This window comes from Plecotus auritus (assembly GCF_963455305.1).
Source record: "Plecotus auritus genome assembly, chromosome: 4".
NCBI lineage: Eukaryota > Metazoa > Chordata > Mammalia > Chiroptera > Vespertilionidae > Plecotus > Plecotus auritus.
The window spans coordinates 90,987,693-91,004,055 of NC_137775.1; the positions used below are offsets into that span (position 1 = coordinate 90,987,693).

Here is a 16,363-nt window from a genome sequence, read left to right on the forward strand (position 1 = left end):
CTCGGTTCCTTCATAGGTAATGGAGGAGGGGATAATAAATGACCTCCAAGGTCTTACTCAGTTATGGCTTGGGGAAACGGGGAAGGCACTTCCGGTGGCAGGAGGGAGGACGAAAGGAAGAGGAAAGGGCGGCACAGAAGAGGAGGTGCAGCACTTCGCTGAGGTGGCAACCACGGCTCCGCCCCAGCGCTCTCCCAGGGCCCCTAGCTTTCCGCTGGGTGCAGGAAATGAGCCGAGGCTCTGGGGAGGTGGCAGAGCCCCCAGAGCTGGGCGGGTGGCACACGGGCTGGGACCCGCCCCGCCCCTGGGGCTGCAGACCTGTGCACGCTGGCAGTGGTGACAGCGGCTAGGTCCCTGCACGCCACGCCCCCTGCTTGACGCCCGTCCTGCGGAGGCACGCCCCCTCCCGCCTCTCCATCTCGACCCCCTTTGCGGGCCCAAATCTTTGCCAACCAACGTCGCCGCCATCGTCATCGCCTGCGCCTCCCTAGCTCAGCGAAGAGCAGGCCTCACCAGGATCTCCATCTGCTTCTGAGGTGGCCAGAGCCCCGCCGCGGCCCCGCGCTCCTCCCTGGGTTTGCCTCCACGACTAGCCCACCGAGCCTTGCTCTCCATACCGACCCGGGAATTCTGGTTTATGCTGCCCAGCCACCCACCCCACCTTGTCGCGCTTCCACCTCCCAGCTCCTCCCGCTGCTCAGGTCTGCCACCCCGGTCCTCCCAAGTCTCGCGCCCCTCACGCACCCGGCCTCCTCCCCACTTTGTCCTGGGCCTCGTGTTGCCCCCGCGGGCCTTGCTGCTCCTGTTCCTCCAGTGCCTTCGGTGCCTGCAGCCCACCAGACCTCCTCCCAGCCCTCACGCCTTGCACCCTGCTCCACCACCAGTTCTCTTTCCTCTGCGACTCACACTCCTGTGCTTCAAGCATCGGAGCCAGCACTGCTCCTCATACACACTCCAGTGTTGCTCCCCAGCCCCACTCCCCAACACAACCCTCTGGGCTGCACATACCCCCTTTCCCAGCGCTGCCTCCACCTGTCCCAGGACTCTAGGATTCCCTTGTGACTCAGGCTGCCCAGCCCCCACTCCCCTTCCCAATGCTCTAAACCAACCCACTCCAGGCTGCAGGGCCTTAGGCCCCCTCCCTTTTAGCCCCCACATTTTGTGTTCTCTCACAACAAACACCCCAGTGTTCCTCTGCTTAAGCCTGGCCCCACCAGCCTGCAGCAAGCAACTCCTGGGCCCTTCTTTACCCACCCGGCCCAATAGCTGGTGCCACATTTGCTTCCCTTCTGGATGTCCTTGATTTTCCCACCTCTCTTCTCACTCTCACTGGCCTGTTCTCTTTTCCTTGTTTGTCCCAGGTGCCAGGATGGTGGGGGAACTCCGCTACAGGGAATTCAGAGTGCCCCTTGGGCCCGGCTTGCATGCCTATCCTGATGAGCTGATCCGCCAGCGATTGGGCCATGATGGGCATCCAGAGTACCAGATCCGCTGGCTCATCCTCAGGCGTGGGGAGGATGCGGAAGGGGGCTCTAGCCAAGTGGACTGCAAGGCTGAGCACATCCTGCTATGGATGTCCAGTGACGAGATCTATGCCAACTGCCACAAGATGCTTGGCGAGGATGGCCAAGTTATCTGGCCTTCCCAGGAGACTGCACGGGAGGTTGGGGCCCTGGACAAATCTGTGCTGGAGGAGATGGAAATGGATGTGAAGTCCCTGATTCAGAGGGCCCTTCGGCAGCTGGAGGAGTGTGTGGGCACCATCCCTCATGCTCCTCTGCTTCACACTGTCCATGTGCTCAGTGCCTATGCCAGCATTGAGCCCCTCACTGGGGTCTTCAAAGACCCACGGGTCCTGGATTTGCTCATGCACATGTTGAGTAGTCCAGATTATCAGATTCGCTGGAGCGCGGGCCGGATGATACAAGCCCTGGCCTCCCATGATGCTGGTGAGGAGCAGTGTGGGGAGGAAGGGAGAGCAGGAGAGCGGCTGGGTCAGCTTAGGGCCTCTGACCTCATCAGTACATAAACGATCTGTTGCACTTCTCTCATAGTTGGAAGAAAAGGAGGTGGGGTGGTGGGTAGGGGCACCTCTACAGAAAGAGGAAAGACTGAGTCCCCAAGAACCTCATATTAATTGGCTGTCTAGGCAAAGGAAGTTTAGAACTTTTAGACTCTTGCAAGATATATATATATATATATATATATATATATATATATATATATATTCATTCATATATATATATATATATATGAAAAGGCAAGTTTTGGCTTTCGAAGCAAATCATGTAATTCCTAGTGTATGGTGGAAAAAGGATTTGACTGAGGGCATAGGGGGTCCAGGACAGATGCCTGGGAAAGTTAAAGTTAGGGAGCAGTTACTGATTGGGGTGTGGGTTACAGGCACCCGGACCCAGATTCTTCTGTCACTGAGCCAGCAAGAGGCCATTGAGAAACACCTGGATTTTGACAGCCGTTGTGCCCTGCTGGCTCTGTTTGCACAGGCCACACTCTCTGAACACCCCATGTCTTTCGAGGGCATTCAGCTACCACAGGTATTGTCAGGGGCATTGCGGGTGGAGCTATGAAGATCTAGCGACCAGGACTTTACACCTGTCCATAGAGGATGGTGTGGAGAGAGGGGCTAAAACTGGGACAAAGTGGACATAGGCCAAAGATTGTGTCCTACAGGTCCCAGGAAGGCTGCTCTTCTCCCTGGTGAAGCGCTATTTGCATGTCACCTCCCTCCTGGATCAGCTGAATGACAGTGCTGCAGAACCAGGAGCCCAGAACAGCTCTGCTCCTGAGGAGTTGAGCGGGGAGAGGAGTCGGCTGGAGTTGGAATTCAGCATGGCCATGGGCACCCTGATCTCAGAGCTGGTGCAGGCCATGCGCTGGGACTGGGCCTCCAGCAGACAGGGGCCCTTGGCTCGGTCCTCCTGTTCCATCTTCCAGCCCCAGCTGGCAGATGCAGGCCTAGGGCTGCCACCCACCCAGGCCCAGTCCTCCTTCAGGAGGTCAATGCGGTTTCGCCCTCGCTCTGAGTTCGCAAGTGGCAATACCTATGCCTTGTATGTGCGGGATACCCTGCAGCCGGGGATGCGAGTGCGGATGCTAGATGATTACGAGGAGATCAGTGCTGGGGATGAGGGCAAGTTCCAGCAGAGCAACAATGGTGTGCCCCCTGTGCAGGTGAGCGAGCGCATGGCGGTGGGACACTGATGGGGATCTTTTTGGGTGGCGCATAGCTGGGGCCTCCATGCAGGGGACTCTGGCAGGCCACCCAAGGAGAAAACCCACAAGGGAATTGAAATGATCAAAGAGGGGTCTATTGAGAAGGGGCCATTAGGAAGGCTGGAAAAATCTGGGTTTAGAGGGCTCTGAGGTCAGGAAGACTCCCGGGAAGGTAACTGATACAGCCAGACTTTCCCAAAGGGCCAGGGAGTCAGGGTAGTTGAGGACAGGAGGAAGTGTAGGGGCATAAGCCATCAAGGATGGGTGAGAGGAGAGGCAGGGCCAGTGCCAGTAGGGGAAGGCTGTGTCCATGCTCTCCATGTGCCAGTGTTTTGGCCAGGGGTCACCTGAGGGTCCTCATCATTTGGCCACAGCCAGCCATTAAGTGAGCTTTCTGTCCCTCTTCTCTTTCCCCATGTTCTTCCAGGTGCTGTGGGAATCTACTGGCCGCACCTATTGGGTACACTGGCACATGCTGGAGATTCTGGGTTTTGAGGAAGACATTGAGGACATGGTTGAGGCTGATGAGTACCGGAGGGCAGTGGGCAGTGGAACCCGGGGTGGAGGTGAGCCCAGAGAGTGAGCTGGAGTAAGCTTTGAGCACGGGAGCAGTGGTCTGGCTGGCTGGGCAGTGATCCTTGCGCCCTGTGCCCCATTTCCACAGCCCTGCCCTCCTGGCGATGGAAGCCTATGGCAGAGCTCTATGCCGTGCCCTACGTGCTGCCTGAGGATGAGAACACGGAAGAGAGCGAGCACCTGACCCAGGCCGAGTGGTGGGAGATCCTCTTCTTCATCAAGAAGCTGGATGGACCTGACCACCAGGAGGTTCTCCAGATCCTCCAGGAGAACCTCGATGGGGAGGTAAACCCCAAAGCTGGAGGGCTGCACTGCACGGGCTGCACTGGGCTGGAGCATTGGGAGGGCTCCGAGGGGACATGGAGGTTGATAGTGGAAGGGGCTGCAGGGGAGGGGTCTAAAATGTTCAGAGGTGTTGGTGAGTCGTTTGGGAGGAGCCAGCTGCCAGCCATGACAGGTTCAGGATGGAGAAGGCATATGCAGAGACCCCCACCCCTATGTCCCCTGAGCCTCTGTGCTAGTAGGGCTGCCCGCAGTGAGAGCTTCTCCCCGATGGCAGGTCCTAGATGACGAGATCCTGGCTGAGCTGGCCGTGCCCATGGAGTTGGCCCAGGACCTGCTGCTGGCTCTGCCAGAGCACCTCGATGACAGCGCTCTCAGGGACCTGCTCAACTGCCGTGTCTACAGGAAATATGCACCCGAGGCCCTGGCAGGGCAGCTGGCTTACCCATCCCTGCTGGAAGCCCAGGCCCAGCCTCAGGAATCAGCAGATGCAGCCAGAGTGGAAGGTGGGGCACCAGACAGACAGAGTGGCCTCTAGGCGGGCCTGAGCCCCGGAGATGTCCGTGCTGAGTTTTGTGCGATCCTGCCCGGAGAGATGGCACCCGAGGGAGAAACTGAAACTTAAGAGATGAGCAGCAAATAAGAGAAACAGATGTTGTGCTCCCTCCATAGAATGAAGGAGGATGTAAAGTTAGAAATTGAGAGAGTTTAAAGCCTAAAAAAGCCCACCCTCCACATTTTTCCTGTGTAGAGAAAAACTAAGTGTTGCCTGCTTTTAGATATAGGGAAATGCTCTGCTGTATGTGGATGGGAAACTCCTTTGCCATTTTAAGGATATAAAATATAAAATTTGCCATGAAGCTGTCATAAGTACATTATGAGATGTTATGAGACTCTAAAACCAAGGGGACAAAGCAAATCAAAAACATTTCTAGAAGAAATTAGGAAACAAGATTGAGAGTTAGAAATTTGTCCTTTTCTGATCCTTCACATCACTAACAGCGGCCAACCCTTGTGACTTCCCTCGTCCTACAGAAAAAGAACCTCCGACGCAGTGCCCCTGCAGCCCCCTGCGGCATCTGGTGGAGGGTTATGGGCCAGCTGGGAAAATTGTCCTGGATCTGGAGCAAGCCCTCAGCTCAGAGGGGACCCAGGAGAGCGAGGTCAAGTCGCTGCTGCTGCTGCTGCGACAGCAGCCTCAGCCCTTCCTGGTGCTGATGCAGAGCCTGGCCACTCCAGCAGCCAACAGAGCCCTGCACCTGGCCATTCTGAGGTGATGTGGTGGTGATAGGTCGGGGAAGCGGGTGGTCAGAGGGGTCTCTGAGACTCACTGCATATCTCTCCTCCCACCCCTGCTCCCCAGAATCCTGATGCGGCTGGTGGACTTCCCTGAGGCGTTGCTGCTCCCCTGGCACGAGGCCATGGATGCCTGCATGGCCTGCCTGCGGTCCCCAGACACTGACCGAGAGGTACCCCTGCCCTGCTCTGTGGGGATGCTGAAGGCAGAGGATGCAAGGCAGCCTCTGATGAGGCAGACCTCCTGGGTGGGGCTCTGAAGGGCACAATGGAGCATTGTGCCCTTGGCTTGGGTTTGGGTTTAAAATTGAATTTTATTTCTTTAAATGTGTAATACATTCACACAATTCACAGATCAAAACGATATAATAAGATATATACTGAATTCTCACTCCCACCTGAATCCCTGTTTTCCCAGTGCCCTCCATGGGCCCCTTATATCCTTCCTGTGTTTCCTTATGCAAATATAAACAAACCCCAATGTGTGATCTGATTTGCCAGCACCTTTTTTACACAAAAGGGTATGTCCGTATGACATTAAGAGCCTCAGTGGGGCCCTGACCGGTTTGGCTCGGTGGATAGAGCGTCGGCCTGTGGACTGAAGGGTCCCAGGTTCGATTCAGGTCAGGGGCATGTACCTTGGTTGCGGGTGCATCCCCGGTGGGGGGTGTGCAGGAGGCAGCTGATCGATGCTTCTCTCTCATCGATGTTTCTAACTCTCTGTCCCTCTCCCTTCCTCTCTGTAGAAATCAATAAAATATATATTTTTTTTTAAAAAAAAGGAGCCTCAGTGGGTAAAGGAGACAGAGGAGACCATCACATCCCAGAGTCCACTGCCACAAAGACATCCTGGGCACAGAGGCTTGGGAAGGGTCAGAGAACTAGGGTCCTGGTGGCAGTGGGTGTCTGCAGCATACACCTTGGCGGGTGGACTCGCTGTGTGCACACACACACTGGTCCCTCTAGGGTGGTGTCTGCTTAGGGCCTGAGGATCTCAAAATGCAGCCCACAGCTTGTTCTTGGGACAGTTGGGCCTGAAAAGAAACACGCTCTCTGCACCTGCTGCAAACGTAATCAGGAGTTGAGAACGCCAGGGGGGCAGAGCATCTCCTGGCTTTTCCATTTCCATTTCAGTTTGTCTTTGGTTTTCTCACTCCACCCAGCCCTCGTGTCTGCCCCCTTCCTGTCATTTTACTTCCTCACTCTGTCTTGTTCTCTGCGGTAGCCCCAGCACCCAGCACACAGTGGGTATATAGTAACCACTGCTGCAGATGCCCCTGGGGCCTGTGCCTTGTCCCCTTTATTCACTTGCCCCGCCCACACCCCAGGTGCTCCAGGAACTGATCTTCTTCCTGCACCGCCTGGCCTCAGTGAGCAGGGACTATGCCGTGGTGCTGAATCAGCTGGGAGCCCGAGATGCCATCTCCAAGGCCCTGGAAAAGCACCTGGGGAAGCTGGATCTGGCCCAGGAGCTGCGGGACATGGTGTTCAAGTGTGAGAAGCATGCCCACCTCTACAGGAAACTCACCACCAACATCCTGGGAGGCTGTATCCAGGTCAGGAGGAAGGATGGGAAGCCTGTGGGTTCACAGATGGTAAGAACATGAAACCTAAGCAGTGGAGGGGAGGGGAGTGTTTCTGAAGTTGGAAGAGGCAGGTGAGTTTAGTGAACCTGGGGGCTTTGTTCTCAGCACACCTGCCCATGTGGACCTACTCTGCCCATGTCACGGAGCAAGTCCTATTGCTGCTGGGTCTTTCTCCATACGTGCTCCTTATTTCTCCGTGTCCCTCCCTCTCCTTGTGCCCCTTCTCTCTGATGTTCCGGCTGCAGATGGTGCTGGGTCAGATCGAAGACCACAGACGAACCCACCGACCCATCAACATCCCCTTCTTTGACGTGTTCCTCCGATATCTGTGCCAGGGTCCGTTCCTGTCCCCACGTCACGCATGCCCCCATACCTACGTCTGTTTTCCCTCCACATCTACCAGGCTGTGACTGCCACCCCCTCCCACTGCCCCCAGGCTCCAGTGTGGAAGTGAAGGAGGACAAGTGCTGGGAGAAGGTGGAGGTGTCCTCCAACCCTCTCCGGGCCAGCAAGCTGACGGACCGCAACCCCAAGACCTACTGGGAGTCCAATGGCAGCACCGGCTCCCACTACATCACCGTGCACATGCGCCAGGGCGTCCTCATCAGGTAACGGGCTCCCTGCACATGCGTGGCCACACCTACACTTGCTCACGATTTCCATGTTTGTCTTGGGGGAAGCACCATCCCCGTGAACATGACCAAAGGGTCCGCTTGGCTCTGTCTACAAGGATATGACTGGTTCCAGTTCCAACTGGTTCCTCTCCCTTGCTCCCAGGCAACTGACTCTGCTGGTGGCGGGCGAAGACTCGAGCTACATGCCAGCCAGGGTGGTGGTGTTTGGGGGCGACAGCACCAGCTCTCTTAATACAGAACTCAATTCGGTAGGGATCCCTGTGCCATTAGACCACCCCTCACAGGATCAACCCTCCTGCCCAGACTCCTACATTCCTCTCTGCCTTGTGCCCCGTAGAAAGTAGAGGCCTTTATCCCTGTGCCTACGTGATGGCATCAGGCCCTGAACAGTGAGGGTGGCGTTAGTACCCTTCCATCAGGGCCTCCCACGTCCTGGTCTGGGGAAGGGAGGGAGACCGCGAGGGACGGGAACGTACTGTGCTCTCAGCACTCTCATCCACACATGGAGGTGACAGCCTCCCCACCCCCTGCAGGTCAACGTGATGCCCTCCGCCCGCCGGGTGGTCCTCCTGGAGAACCTCAACCGCTTCTGGCCCGTCATCCAGATCCGCATAAAGCGCTGCCAGCAGGTAGGGCAGGGTGTGAGGTGTGGCTCCCGGGCACCGGGCTCTTGCCCTGCAACTGTTGCAGATCTTGGACCAGAGCTCCAGCCTGGGTCGTGGGCAGCTCCAGGAGTGAGGCCTGAGGGTGTGGCTGACTGCAGCCCATCCTGAGGAGACTGCGGACCAGGTGAAGCAGGCCCGTGCGCCTTGCAGGGCGGCATCGACACGCGCATTCGGGGGTTGGAGGTCCTGGGCCCCAAGCCCACATTCTGGCCAGTGTTCCGGGAGCAGCTCTGTCGTCACACACGCCTCTTCTACATGGTTCGGGCGCAGGCCTGGAGTCAGGACATAGCGGAGGACCGCAAGCGCCTCCTGCACCTGAGTTCTAGGTGTGTGCAAGCATGTGTGTGCCTGTGTGTGCGAAAGGTGAGAGATTACAGGTGGCTGCAGGGCGGTCTCTGTGGCGGTGGGAGAAAGTTAACGTGCTTGGGGAGGGGCTGGAATGTTCTGTAGTCTGAGGAGGGAAGGAAAGAATCAAGACGAGATTGCTCTGCTGCACTGGGAACGGAATGTGCCAGTCAACCTGTGGGGGGTTGTCAAGTATCCAGTGGGGATTGGGTCTGGGTGCTGGGGGAACTGGCAATCTTAGTCTGGGTGGATGCTGGGGCCACTTATGACACCTTCCTCCTTCCTCCTCATCCCCAGACTCAACGGGGCTCTGCGCCAGGAGCAGACTTTTGCTGATCGCTTCCTCCCTGACAACGAAGCTGCCCAAGCGCTGGGCAAGACCTGCTGGGAGGCCCTGGTCAGCCCCCTGGTGCAGAACGTCACCTCCCCCGGTAATCATCGACCCCTGACCCCTTTACCATCCAGTTGTCGGCCCCACTAACTGGCCTCTTCATGCTCTATGCTAGAGCCACACGGGTTTCGCTGTTGGCCCTTTTGGGACCTGCGCATTTATTGGGAAACCCAGTGCCCCTCTTCTCACAGCCCAGGGGCCACCTCCTTTCCCATGTTTCTCAGGTGCCAGCCGACCCCATAGGATCAGAAGGGGCCTTGCTACCTCCCTTCCCCAAATCATTTTGTCCACTGCTCTTTCTCCACCCACCAGTCTTGCAGCTTCTCCCACTGCCCTGCAGACATGCCCTGCCGTGGCTTCTTTTCTCTGCCCCCCAGATGAGGATGGCATCAGCCCCCTGGGCTGGCTGCTGGACCAGTACCTGGGGTGTCGGGAGGCTGCCCACAACCCTCAGAGCCGCGCTGTAGCTTTCTCCTCAAGGGTGCGCCGTCTCACCCACCTGCTGGTGCACGTGGAGCCCTGTGAGGGGCCTGCTGCGGCGGGGGCCGCTCCTCGGCCCAGTAAGTACCAGAAGACTCAGGCGGGAGCTCAGTGGGGGCATTGCCCTGTGTGCCCCCACTCATTCTACAGCTTTTGTCCCTCCTCACCCTACCCCTCCCTGTGTGCTCAGCCTGTTCATCTTCCAAGTATGTGTCACCCCACCCAGGAGCATCATTTGGGGTGGCAGCATGTCAGGAAAGGCCCCCGGGCTCAGCCTTGAATGGGGACCCAGGAGCTGAAGGGCTGCCCTCACCTTGCCTCTGCCCTCCCTGTCTCCACAGAAGGCAGAAACAGAAGCCACGACTGGGGCTCCCTGGCTACCCCAGGGCTTCCCAGCAGCATCATGAAAAACCTGACCCGCTGCTGGCAGGCAGCAGTGGAGGAGCAGGTGAGCAGGGGGGAGGGGGGAGGGAGGAACTGCCATGGTGGCCTGTTGGGTTGCCTCCTCACGCTGCTGCCCCTTCCCCCCAGGTGAACAGTTTTCTGACCTCACACTGGCGGGATGATGACTTTGTGCCACGCTACTGTGAGCACTTTAATAATCTGCAGAAGTCCAGCTCCGAGCTGTTTGGGCCACGGGCAGCCTTCTTGCTGGCGCTGCAGAACGGCTGTGCTGGGGCCTTGCTGAAGCTCCCTTTTCTCAGAGCTGCCCACGTAAGCCTCCTACCCTCACCTCTTCCCAAAACTTTCCCTTCCCCACCTCCTCAAAAGGGCCCACCCAGCCCTTCCCATTCAGTAAGCGACATGCATTGGGACATAACCATATTGTTGTTGTTTTGGCTTTTTTTTTTTTAATATATCTTTATTGATTTCAGAGAGGAAGGGAGAGGGAAAGAGAAACATCAATGATGAGAGAAAACCATTTATCAGCTGCCTCCTGCACATCCCCCAATGGGGATCAAGCCCACAACCCAGGCATGTACCCATGACCGGAATTGAACCTGGGACCCTTCAGTCTGCAGGCCGATGCTCTATCCACTGAACCAAACCAGCCAGGCCTGTTTTGGCTTTTATATATATATCCATGCTATCAAAAACTCAAAGAAAAGCCCTGGCCAGTGTGGCTCAGTTGGTTGGAACATTGTCCCATAGACTGAAAGGTCGAGGGTTCGATTCCCTGTCAGGGCACATACTTATGTTTCCGGTTTGATCCCCGTTGAAGGACCATAGGGGAGGCAACTGATCGATGTTTCTCTCTCACACTGATGTCTCTCTCCCTGTCTCCCTTTCTCTCTAAAATCAATAAACATATATATTTTTTAATTCAAAGAAAAAAACACAGTGACCCGCAGCATGCCGTCCTAGTATATCTTGATATACCTTCTCCTATTTGAATGCATGATTTAACAGTTCACTCATGAGTGCCTAAAATGCCATGTCCTGTTTTCCTTGATTGTTACATTAAAAGCCTTGGCCAGTGTTGCTATTTGCACTCATTTTTTCTTTGTGCCTAAATTCCATCTAATGGATGGACTATAATTTACTCCCTCATTTGCATCATCCCATAAATATTTAATAAGCGCTTAAAACGTGTCAGGCACTGTGATAAGAGTTGAAGATAGACGAAGTCCATTCCCTAAAAAATGTACAGTCTTCCAGGGAAGACGCGGGATTAAGCAGATGATAAACTAACATGTGACAGGCTCTCTGGTAAGCACGGAACGATGCAGTGGGCGCATGAGGTCGTTCTATTTCATTAGTAATGCTGCAGTGTGACCATTTTTGTACATATAACTTACTTCCTCATATTAAATTAGAGTTGCTAGCCCTGGCCAGTGTGGCTCGGTTGGGCATTATCCTGCGCACAGAAAGGTTGCCAGTTTGATTCCCATTCAGGGCACGTGCCTGGGTTTCAGACTCGTTACCCAGTAGGGGGCATGTAGGAGGCAGCCCATTGATATTTCGCTCTCACATCAATGTTTCTCTCTCTCCCTCTCCTTCTCCCTCTCATTAATACAATTGTTAATGACTTTATAAAGCAGTTTTATGGCCCAGCCAGCTCAGTGGTTGAACATCAACCTATGAACCAGGAGGTCACACTTTAATTCTCTATCAGGGCACATGCCTGGGTTGCCGGCTCCATCCCCAGTAGGGGGCATGCAGGAGGCAGTCGATCAATGATTCTCTCTCATCATTGATGTTTCTGTATCTCTCTCCCTCTCCCTCTCTGAAATCAATAAAAATACGTTTTTAAAAAGTTTTATGAGAGTGTTGACCAATTTATGAAGCTTTGAGCCATTCATATCTACTGCATCAGACCTCCTCACTGCTCCCACCCACTAACCCATTCATATCTACTGCATCAGGCCTCCTCACTGCTCCCACCCACTAAGCCATTCATATCTACTGCATCAGACCTCCTCACTGCTCCCACCCACTAACTCATTCATATCTACTGCATCAGACCTCCTCACTGCTCCCACCCACTAACCCATTCATATCTACTGCATCAGACCTCCTCACTGCTCCCACCCACTAACCCATTCATATCTACTGCATCAGACCTCCTCACTGCTCCCACCCACTAACCCATTCATATCTACTGCATCAGACCTCCTCACTGCTCCCACCCACTAACCCATTCATATCTACTGCATCAGACCTCCTCACTGCTCCCACCCACTAACCCATTCATATCTACTGCATCAGACCTCCTCACTGCTCCCACCCACTAACCCATTCATATCTACTGCATCAGACCTCCTCACTGCTCCCACCCACTAACCCATTCATATCTACTGCATCAGACCTCCTCACTGCTCCCACCCACTAACCCATTCATGGTTTTCCTGTGCTCTTCTCACCGCCCAGGTGAGTGAGCAGTTTGCCCGGCACATTGACCAGCGGATCCAGGGCAGCAGGGTTGGTGGGGCCCGGGGGATGGAGATGCTGGTGCACTTGCAGCGATGCCTGGAAACCGTCCTGATTTTCTCTGGCCTGGAAATAGCCACCACCTTTGAGCATTACTACCAGTGAGTGTGGACCTCGGGAGTGGGAGATGGGGGGAGGCAGGCCGACAGAGGCCGGGGCAACTTGTGGGTCTGGGAGCCTGGGGTTCAGGCAGCCTGGAGGCCTGGAGCAGGGGGCTGGGCCGTGCCAAGTGCCCACACTGAGCCGGGCCTGGGCTGTGTGTGCTGCAGGCACTACATGGCGGACCGTCTCCTGAGCTTGGGCTCCAGCTGGCTGGAGGGGGCCGTGCTGGAGCAGATCGGTCCCTGCTTCCCCAACCGCCTCCCCCAGCAGATGCTGCAGAGCTTGAGTGCCTCTGAGGAGCTTCAGCACCAGTTCCACGTCTACCAGCTCCAGCGGCTCGATCAGGAACTCCTGAAGCTGGAGGATACAGAGAAGAAAATGCAGGTGGGTGCCCGGGAGGGAGGAGCAGATGGGAGGCTCGGAAAGCAGAGCGGCATGGAGCAGACCGGAGGGAACCCTGTGTTCCTTCTTCTGGTGGCCAGGAGGCCAGCGACAAGGAGCACGAGAGGGAGCGCGAAGAGGACACCGAGGAATCCGGGGCCGCAGCAGCTGCAGACGTGACGGAAGAGGATGAGGAGGAGAACGAAGACCTCTACTATGAGGGGGCAATGCCGGAAGTGTCTGTGCTGGTCTTGGCACCACGCTGCTGGCCCATTGCCTCCATCTGCCACACGCTGAACCCCAGAGCCTGCCTGCCCTCCTACCTGAGGGGCACCTTGAACCGATACTCCAACTTCTACAACAAGAGTGAGGAGCGGAGCAAAGGAAACGGGGGGCTGGGAAGACGTTGGGATGCTAGAGAAAAACCTGGAGTTGGGGCGGACCCTGGGGTTGGGAGGCTTCATGGGGTAGACTTGGGAAGAAAGGGCAGGAGCTTAGATTTGGGAAAGGGGGGGGCGCCAAACTATTGCCTTAACATAAGATCCCAGCTCTCTTTGTGGGTGGTGAGGAGGATGGAGGCAGGAGGCACTGAGGCTACCAGAAGGGCTCTCTCTTTCCCTCAGTGGTAGGTCAGTCACTGTATCCCAGCTCCCACTGGAGGCTGACCCTGGGCTGGGCAGTGACACGGGAGGGGGAGGAGAATCAGACCTACCTTCAGGGGGTCCCAGACTAACCAGGGAGTCATTGTCTTCTGTCTCAGGGGGATTCCAGGTGATGAGAGCCCCTGCGCTTCCTTACTTGGTGGTTTTGTCTCCCTAAAAAACGGGGAACTCCTCGAAGGCGCCAGTCAGAGCCTGCCTGGTCCAGGGCTAGGCACGCGGTGGGCTCCCAGGTGCCTGAGGCTCCCCTGGGGGAAGCACAGAAGGCTGAGCTCCGGAAGGCTCAGGCCAGGAACCAGTGTCCACAAATGCTGGGCCACATGCTCTGCAATTAGTGGGGCCAAAGCTTAACCAATGGTGTGCCCTTCCCAGCCCGCCCCCTCCACCTCCCCGATCCTTCTCAGGTCAGAGCTACCCTGCCCTGGAGCAGGGCCCGCAGAGGCGGCTGCAGTGGACGTGGCTGGGCCGGGCCGAGGTGCAGTTTGGGGACCAGACCCTGCATGTGTCCACCGTGCAGATGTGGCTGCTGCTGTATCTCAACGACCTGAAGGTGGCCCAACTGTCTGCTCCTCCCTGCTCTCTCCCACCTCCTCTCTCATCTTTTTCCCTAAACTGACTCCTGTCCTCCTCCCCTCCACCTCTCCGCTCCACCCCGTGAGGGAGCCCTGAATGTTCCCTCCCTTTCTCTAGGTGGTCTCCATGGAGAATGTGCGGGCACTCTCGGGGCTCTCTGCAGACATCCTGAATCAGGCAGTTGGGCTTCTCACCTCCTCACGAGGCCCCCTGGACCTTCACGAGCAAAAGGACATCCCAGGAGGTGTGTACTTAGGGCAGAGGGGCCTGAGCCAGGTTGGCCTGGTCGTGGGCCACCTCCCGATTGACTAGTGCTCATTTTAGGTGTGCTCAAGATTCGAGATGACAGCGAGGAGCCCAGGCCAAGGAGGGGCAACGTGTGGCTCATCCCACCTCAGACGTACCTGAAAGCGGAGGATGAAGAGGGCCGGAACCTGGAGAAGAGACGGAACCTTCTGAACTGCCTCATCATCCGAATCCTCAAGGCCCACGGGGACGAGGGGCTGCACATTGGCCAGCTTGTCTGCCTGGTAGGTGGGGGTGGGTAGGTGGGATGGAGCTTTGGGGTGAGGGGTGTAGTCCACAGAGGGAGGTGGTCCTGTGAGGGTGGAGATTGGGGTGCACCTGGTGCCCTTGGAGCTTGTTGCCCTGGCAGCTTGTGCTTGGAGTGGAAGCTAGACGTAGTGAGCTGGGTGTCTGACCTGTTGTCCCCCTCCCTCCTCCATACCAGGTGTTGGAAGCTTGGCAGAAGGGCCCATGTCCTCCCAGGGGTTTGGTCAGCGGCCTGGGTAGGGGGTCTGCCTGCAGCAGCACCGATGTCCTCTCCTGCATCCTGCACCTCCTGGGAAAGGGCACGGTGAGACGCCGTGACGACCGGCCCCAGATGCTGTCCTATGCAGTCCCCATGACTGTGATGGAGCCTCACACCGAGTCCCTGAACCCGGGCTCCTCAGGCCCCAACCCACCCCTCACCTTCCACACCCTGCAGATTCGATCTCGAGGTGTTCCCTATGCCTCCTGCACCGTCACCCAGAGCTTCTCTACCTTCCGGTAGCCCTGCAGATGGGACCAGGGCTCGGCAGGGCCCAGCTTCCCACAGAAATAAAATGCAGGAGTTGGAGTGCGTGGCCTGTGTGGTGACTGCTGGGGATCTGGCAGGCTTCGCTGGCTGAAAGAGAAGAAGAGTCGTCTGGTTCCGAGGCTGTCTCTAGGAGTCACCAGGGTGAGGGGGACAGCGTAGGGAGAATCGTGCAGGGAGTCAGGTGTGACTTAGCATCTGCCCCTCCTCAGGAGATTAAGTGGGAAGGGATGGATGGCCACCCCTTCTCAGAGGGTGTGTGGTCAGAAGTGCTTTCACCTGGCGGGCTGCAGGCTCAAGCCCATTTTGCTGCAAGCTGGATGGCATGTAACTTGGGCAGATTATCAAGCAGGGCTCCATTTTCCTTGTGGAATTGGTCCAGTCACTGTGGCATTCTCACGAGCACTGGGTGTGCGAGCATTTGACATGGTAAAGATTTTGCCAAAGGCCACCACACCCGGCAGTGCGTGCACCTTCCCTAGGTAAGGCTGACAATGTGAAGGTGAGGTAAAAGACCCTTGCAGGCACCCAGGAGCCTTAAGGTGTGCCTGTCTGGATGCTTTAGGATCTGGGTTGGAAGCGGACTAGATGGAACTGCTGCTCCCGTGAATTCCTCATCGCCACACAGAGCTGCCCACAGTCACCAAAGCTAGATCCCAGCCCTTTAGGCAGGCCTGTGCTGCTATGATTGCTGCCCTGGCACCACTCACACAGAGAGAGGGCAGGTGAGGCTACGGGACACGGTGCCAGGGCTGGAGCTCTGCCTCTTGGCAGGGGCATTAGGGGAGGAGGGGAGGAGTACCCCAGGCATCCAGAGTTCATGGTTCTTGCAGCCAAGCAGTGACGAGGAGAAAGCTTCAGAAGAAAGGCGGCGGGTGAAGGGGTGAGTCAGGTGGTGAGAGAGGGCACAGAGGCCAGACAGAGAGAACTGGGTGCCAGCCAGGGCTGAGATTTGGAATAGAATCTGTAAGGGAAAAAGAGGTCAGGGTTTGAGAGTTGGGGTGCCTAGGATGAGGCAACAAACCAGAGGGCCAACAGGGTGGACACGGCGGGCCTGGCCTTGCCTTGGTCTGCAGTAGGGTGGCCTCAAGGTGCTGTGGGTGGCCTGTTGGTCTGCCTATTCATAAGGCAGAGGATGGCAGGCAGCAG

At 56.6% G+C, this 16,363-nt stretch overlaps 1 protein-coding gene across 1 annotated transcript; it reads left to right on the forward strand.

The window, feature by feature from the left end:
- The first annotated feature begins 140 nt into the window (after positions 1–140).
- CUL7 (cullin 7) lies at positions 141–15,261 on the forward strand. The gene is made up of 26 exons (XM_080664389.1): positions 141–701; positions 1,362–1,949; positions 2,404–2,555; positions 2,692–3,192; positions 3,662–3,800; positions 3,899–4,095; positions 4,370–4,598; positions 5,128–5,365; positions 5,456–5,561; positions 6,717–6,944; positions 7,220–7,310; positions 7,411–7,582; positions 7,752–7,857; positions 8,143–8,238; positions 8,425–8,600; positions 8,917–9,050; positions 9,388–9,570; positions 9,832–9,938; positions 10,022–10,204; positions 12,362–12,522; positions 12,691–12,907; positions 13,006–13,270; positions 13,968–14,113; positions 14,254–14,380; positions 14,461–14,666; positions 14,867–15,261. The coding sequence occupies exons 1-26, from the start codon at positions 638–640 to the stop codon at positions 15,188–15,190; spliced, it is 5,136 nt and encodes a 1,711-aa protein (XP_080520515.1). The 5' UTR covers positions 141–637; the 3' UTR covers positions 15,191–15,261.
- Positions 15,262–16,363: the final 1,102 nt, after the last annotated feature.

What these genes read in the sequence shown, in the direction of transcription:
- CUL7 (XM_080664389.1), top strand. Translation starts at nt 638, where the DNA reads ATGCTGCCCAGCCACCCACCCCACCTTGTCGCGCTTCCACCTCCCAGC. An exon ending in ATGGTGTGCCCCCTGTGCAG is followed by an intron (nt 3,193 to 3,661) that starts GTGAGCGAGCGC and finishes ATGTTCTTCCAG; the next exon opens with GTGCTGTGGGAATCTACTGG. An exon ending in CGCCAGGGCGTCCTCATCAG is followed by an intron (nt 7,583 to 7,751) that starts GTAACGGGCTCC and finishes CCTTGCTCCCAG; the next exon opens with GCAACTGACTCTGCTGGTGG.